The sequence below is a fragment of the Nanorana parkeri genome, unplaced genomic scaffold (genome assembly GCF_000935625.1).
Source record: "Nanorana parkeri isolate BGI_ZX_2015 unplaced genomic scaffold, ASM93562v1 scaffold411, whole genome shotgun sequence".
Classification (NCBI taxonomy): Eukaryota; Metazoa; Chordata; class Amphibia; order Anura; family Dicroglossidae; genus Nanorana; species Nanorana parkeri.
In genome coordinates this window covers 701,325-707,592 of record NW_017306679.1, presented here as the reverse complement: position 1 = coordinate 707,592, position 6,268 = coordinate 701,325, and the positions used below count along the sequence as shown (strand labels likewise).

The 6,268-nt window shown below is 38.6% G+C and overlaps 1 protein-coding gene across 1 annotated transcript in view; it reads right to left on the bottom strand.

Moving 5' to 3' along the window:
* LOC108789615 (phenylalanine-4-hydroxylase-like) overlaps window positions 1–6,268 on the bottom strand; it is a 43,047-nt gene that overhangs the window by 10,969 nt on the left and 25,810 nt on the right. Inside the window, exon 4 of the mRNA XM_018559676.1 lies at window positions 1,761–1,849. Within this exon, the coding sequence (XP_018415178.1) occupies window positions 1,761–1,849 (89 nt within the window). The remainder of the gene's footprint in view (window positions 1–1,760; window positions 1,850–6,268) is intronic.

The following is a 6,268-nucleotide window of genomic DNA, read 5'->3' as shown; positions in this document are numbered from 1 at the left end:
AAAGGCTGCAGTGCCTGGGACAGAGGAGGGGGAAGGTAGGAGGGATGAGCTGTTAGAAAGTAAGTATACCATCTCTTCTCTTGCAGGGTCTCGTTAAGTATTCCAGGCATTTGATAACACTAGGAAATTAGTGCAATGTGCTGTAAATGTTTAGTTACATAACAATGACAATTTGGTTAGAGATGCTCAATTAAAATTCTGAAGCCTAGTACTAGTTAAGTAATAACAACTGCGCTTTTTAGGAAGCACTTTTTTTTCTTTACTGTGGCAAATTTTTAGGTTTATGAAAATTACTCATATTAGTATTGGTAAATGATATTACAAGGAAAGTCCAGGTTCAGCAATGGATTTGCACTGTGGTTCAATGTTTTTTTAACGCCTATTGGTGGTTCATAATGAGCAAATGGTTTGCCATTCACAGGAAATGACACTTATGTGTAATAAAAATAACCTCATTGCTTTTATTTTTCTTTTGAAAATATCACTCTGAAGCCCATGAATTAAAGCATACAATAGTGCCTATTGCATACTGAATTAAGTGAGCAATTATCTATAATTACACAAAATCAATTAAAGTAATAGACACATTTTCAGCACTGCATTTATCCCTCTGTGTTAGTCACAAATGAATATTCTGTGTGGTTTGTTCTTGTTTTTCAAAGAGGTCAGTGTTTTGGATGGAACGCACCTGAGCACCGATTGTACCAATAATAAAACAGCTGAAAGCCTTCTCATACATATGGATTCTACATCTATAATACTTAAGTCAAGGTTTACTTAAGTCTTGCTTTGGCCATTATATTGGGCTGTCGAGATCTAGGCTGAGCCAGCACATGTCACTATTTGGTTTATTTAGCAAACTTTTCCAAACTGAATGTTTTTGTTTCAAAGAACCTTAGAGGCATTTTCTCCTAGTTGTTTGTCAGTTATTTTTATCCACAATATGGTAAGACAAAGGAAGAATAACTGGCATCTGACTAGGGTTGTTCTAAGAATAGAAATCAATAATATACTGTATAAAGCTTACACCAGGATCATTTTTTTTTTTAAAGTGAGCAGTCACGAGGCTAAAAATAAAGATCCTTAGCTTTGTGAACTGAGCCTATATTTAAGTATAAATCTACAGACTTCTAAGATGAAGTGACCCTGTCTGTATATAAATTTTGCTAAGACAAACCAAGTTTGTAAAAATACAGGGTCACTATACAACTCGAGGAATTGTCCCTAATGGGGGCATTAAAAAAGCTGACAGAGGTTTTAAACTTCCCCACTCTACAAGAACAAATTGTTGTGTTGCTGTCCCCAATTGGGAGAGTTTTCCTTTACCTTTTGTTTTGTCTTATACCCATCAAATTGACAGGAATAAAAGGGAAGTCTGCCAAATGGGAACACAGACAGCACTAAAAAACCTGGACAGAGGTTCTATACATTTCAAACTATCTTATCTAAAAATGAAAAAAAGGCTTTGGCTGGAGCTTGGCTTTTATGCCTTATTACCACAGGAATGGTGCACTGTACCTTTAATTATACCATTGCTGGTTCTATTGTTTTTTTTTCATAAAATTGAGAATTTTCTGGGTGACTTGAATAATTGTCATGGGAAATTTTTTATTATCTCATAAATGTTTCCCTAGATATATTTATCAAAAACAATGTGGGGACACATTTTTCAATGAACTGTGCTATATACAGTATATTTTAGGGATATATATAGTATAATAATTGTCAAATGTATTTACTAAAACACTATAAGGACTTACAGGATGATCACAATCGAGTTCCGCTCCATAGCTCAGAATCTGATTTGCAAACTTGTCCAGATCCTGAATGGTTCTTGGAAACCATGGGACTGAAATGAATGACATAACAGGTTATTACAAAATGACACAGAATACAGCAGTCTAACATTTTTCTACGTCTGTTTTATATGAAACTCTCAAAGATTATTTCAGCCCATAAATAAATCCCCCAACCCACAAACTGCCAAGTCACACTGTTTAAAAAAATGATATTATTTTAATATACACTATAAAATATTGTATACTACACTTTAATAAAAAAAAACGAGTTTACCTAGCCAAAATAATCATACCATACAAAAGAATTAACTAGTAATTAAAGCTGAACTCCAGAAGATAATAAGATTTTTGTACTTTAAATAAAATCTTTTCCTCAAAATCCAAGAGGGGCACAGGAATGTAGTATTTCTTTGACATATGGGTTACACTGCTGCCTATAGGAGGTTTGGACACTGGCAAACAAGAAACGTTAAGCCAGCCCCCCTATAACCCTGCTTTCAACCATCATGCCTCCGTTTTAGAAACAAGAAGTTCATAAACCTAGTAACTCAGAGGGGCGGGACCCGTGTCCCTCAATGGTAATGGTAAGTATAAAAATCTTATTTTCTTTATTGTCCATTAAGGGATGCAGGAATGTGGAGATTCTCCGACATTTGGGTTGTCCAAAAGCAGTCCAACTGAAGGGTGGGCAATAGCCACTGAGAAATCCAACAGAAGTGGAAATCCTACTATAAAAGTGTCTGAAGGAATGAATGCCTGAACTAAGGGCCAAAGGTTGTGTAAATTGCCAAAACCAAATGAAGAGCACCTAGCATCAACCTGGTATTCCAGGTCTGGACAGCTAAACACCTGTAGGGGCAAACTGCTACTTAAAAGAATTATGGACTTCAATAAGCAACATTCCACAATGGGGATGCCAGGAAAAAAGGTTGCACTAGGGTGAATATAAAATTCAGCGACGTGGATAGGTGCCAAAACCATCGGAATACACTGAAGAGACAGGCTCTCACAAGGAAAGGGAGTAGTAGGAACTGATCTCAGTCTATTTTGCAGATCACAAAATCTCTCAAGAGAGGGGCAAGGCTTAAAGGAGTGTAACCAGGCTTGATTAAAAAAAACTCCACTGCAGGGAGAAGTTTGTGAGCAAATGGGATACCGTTCTCAAAAATAGATTTTACCAGGGTAGAAATCAGAGATCCCATTATGCAGGGAAGCTAAACAGTTCCACAAAGATGCACACATGAGTACAGTAATATCAGGAAGGGACCCTTTAAAAGATGCCTGATCCAAAGGTTAGGAGTGGAAGCTAAAAGAGGAAGCCTGAACATTAAAACTGGAAAGGATACACCATCAGGATGAACAAATTGCAAAAGTAGATGTGCACCTTTTATGCAAAGGGATGAGTAGATGAAACAGAAGACTTCTGGCCTCAAGATCTGTTACTTGAGAGGGAGGAAGACTATGATCTTCTATGAGGTATAACCGCAGTAGGAGATGAAGAATTGGGTTGTTCTGCCCTGTCTACAGATCTCCGGCCCTGAGGCAGGTGTACACTGCAAACACAAGGGATACCAGGAATTACACTGTCAAGGACAGAACTGCAGAGACACCTTCTCTTAAAGGGCGAGTAAATCAGATGATCTTTGGGTGAATCCTTAAGATGGAGGGATCTCCTTTAATAGAAATGATCCACAATGATATGGAGTCACCAAGATAGTTCAAACTGAGACATAAATAGGGATTCTGTCTATCAGTATTCTGTCTATATAGTATCTGTCTATCAGTGAAATCTTGAAGGTTAAAATAAAATCAACCTGTTTGGTAGAATGATTGCTAAGGTGGATGACAGGTATGTCAAAGTGGGCCAAGACCCACTTTCATATGGAAGAAGCCCTTTCACATTGACAGGAGGGAGCCATAATTTTATAGGTTTTTTCCAATTCTCATAGAGTAAGGTTTTAAACCCCGTGTGTGTAGGAAAGGTCTTTGCAAATATAATAGCTCCAAAAGACCCTATGCCTGGAACTGCTGATCCTCTAACTGCAGGGTAGAATGCACTGCATCAGTTGGGTTAGAAACAACCTCTTGTAAATCTGAGTCATTTGGACTTGCTGAAATACAGGCTCTTCGGGTACAGACTATGAGGGCTATGAATCTGCCCTCTGTGCGTCTTTAAAAAGACATATTATACAGCGGAAAACAACTAGGCCCAAAAGAACGCAAGGCCTAGTGTACTCACAAACCCAAGAAGCTGATGCTGAAGCTGATGCTGGAGAGGGTCATAGGCAGCTGGAGGTGACCAAATCACTGAAGGTTGGCACTGGAACAAGACTGGAGAATGGGAGATCCACAAAGCATTGCAGCATCAGGAGCAACAGCAGGAAGGTGCTTCCTCTGGACTGAATATGGGAGAAAAGCATAGGGAATGCACATGCAACACTCCATCTAGCCAGTGGCGTAACCAGAGTTATGGGCGCCCGGGGCAGAATTTTTTTTCCCGCCCCCCCCATATTATATAAACATCCACTAGAACTGTACCCCACACATATATATCAGCTAAGGAACTACAAGTCCAAGCATGCCATCTTTGTCCCTGTACACCCACACACACATATCACCCAGGGAACGGCAATATTTGGTTGTTGTACAGGGGCAATGAGGGCATGCTGGGACTTGTAGTTCCCTAGCTGCTATCTTATGAAGCTATATTCCACCTGAAAGTACTACAATGACATTATAGAACTAAGAATAGAACATAAAATAAAACTTTTTTTTTTCTAATCACACTAGCAGATGACATCAGTGCACAGCTCCCTCAGCATTAACTGTTTTCACTGTATAATGTCAGTGGTGAAAAATTTAAAATGGTGCCCAAGGGTACCCACTGTGAGGTAGCTCTTGACCTGGAGAGTGCTCTGTAGCTGAATAACACAATACACAGAGGTCTGGACAGTGCCATAATTCAGAACCCAGTGCATGAAAGTCATATTCCAGGTTAACCTTGCCGTGACCAGGGGCCTACTCACTATGTAAGTCTTCAGTGACTGGGTCACACCAGAGTCTGTGACACAGCTCTGGACCTGGAGAGCGATCTGCAGACATCTAACATAGTACACAGGATACTTGCAAAAATCTGAGACATGATGGTTAGCTGTGGGGTTATACGGGGGGCTGGTGAAACCTCCAGTAGTTGGCAGTATAACCCAAATGTTTAAGAATTACTACATTCTTGTGTCCCTTAATGGACAATATAGTAAGCTAAATAAACAGATTAAATACACATCTGCCAGCCATCTTATCTGCCAAAGAATACATATTTCCAGACATTTACCCAGCTTTGCTGTACAGTACCGACCTGTCTCACGGGGCAAGACAGGAAATCTGATTTTTTTTCTGCTGGAGTTAGGTTACACTTAGCCTCCCCAAGCCTATAACTGGACAGTGAAAGGAGAAGTGACAGACTAATGAGCTTATTCTCCCTTTATTCTGGTCTTTCCACCTATCAGCACCTATCCACCTATCTGCATGTTCCTTGATAGCACATTAGCACTGCAGCACAACTGAATGGCTCCTTGTGCTGCTTTTTCTTCTCTTGAGCTCTGCTGTACAGGTGTTAGCAAGAGGCTGATAACATGACAAATTTAGGCGCTTACACTACTTTCATTACAAAAAATGATATGCAATGATGTATTAATGATTACATAGCTTTTCTAAATGTACAGCATGTAAACCCCAAATCTATTTTAGTATGGTTGACATCATGTCTCAATGAATACAGTTTTTTTAACAAATCCTTATTGTGAATCTGTTGAAAAGTTTTCATGCGTGCAGATCCTGCCAGTTATCTCATTTCCTGTTGACGGCTAGCAACACTAAGCCACTGCCTTGCAATTAGCAGCAGTGTTACCAGCCCGCCATGCAAGCTCCTTCAGTTGGCCAATGTGATGCCTATCAGGTCTATCAGGGGCAGTCCAATGGCTTCATGATCTCCAGATATAAAAACTTTGTTTAAGAAAACTGGGTTTACATATTCTTTAATTTGTGTCTTTTTTATACATGCCTGTAGTGTAGATGTAAAATAAATATAATTACCCATAATTCATGAAATAGGAGACCAACATTCCTAAACAGAGGATCCTTAATTTATTAATTGTGTGTCATAAAAAAGCAAGATCGTTATAATAGTAAATAAGATAGAATTGTAAAAGCCCACGTGGTAATAATTGCTGATATGATTATATAAATAACAGGGTAAGGCTCTAACTTCTGCAACTAAAGGGAACACAAAATATTTTAAATAAACAAGGTCTTTCTACATTCAACATTCCTAAACAGAGGATCCCTAATTTATTAATTGTGTGTCATAAAAAACCAAGCTCGTTATAATTTAATAGGTGCCTATTAAATTATGTATACACATTTCTGGTAGTAAAGGATAACACTGGTACTTTGTTTTTCTTTATATCTAT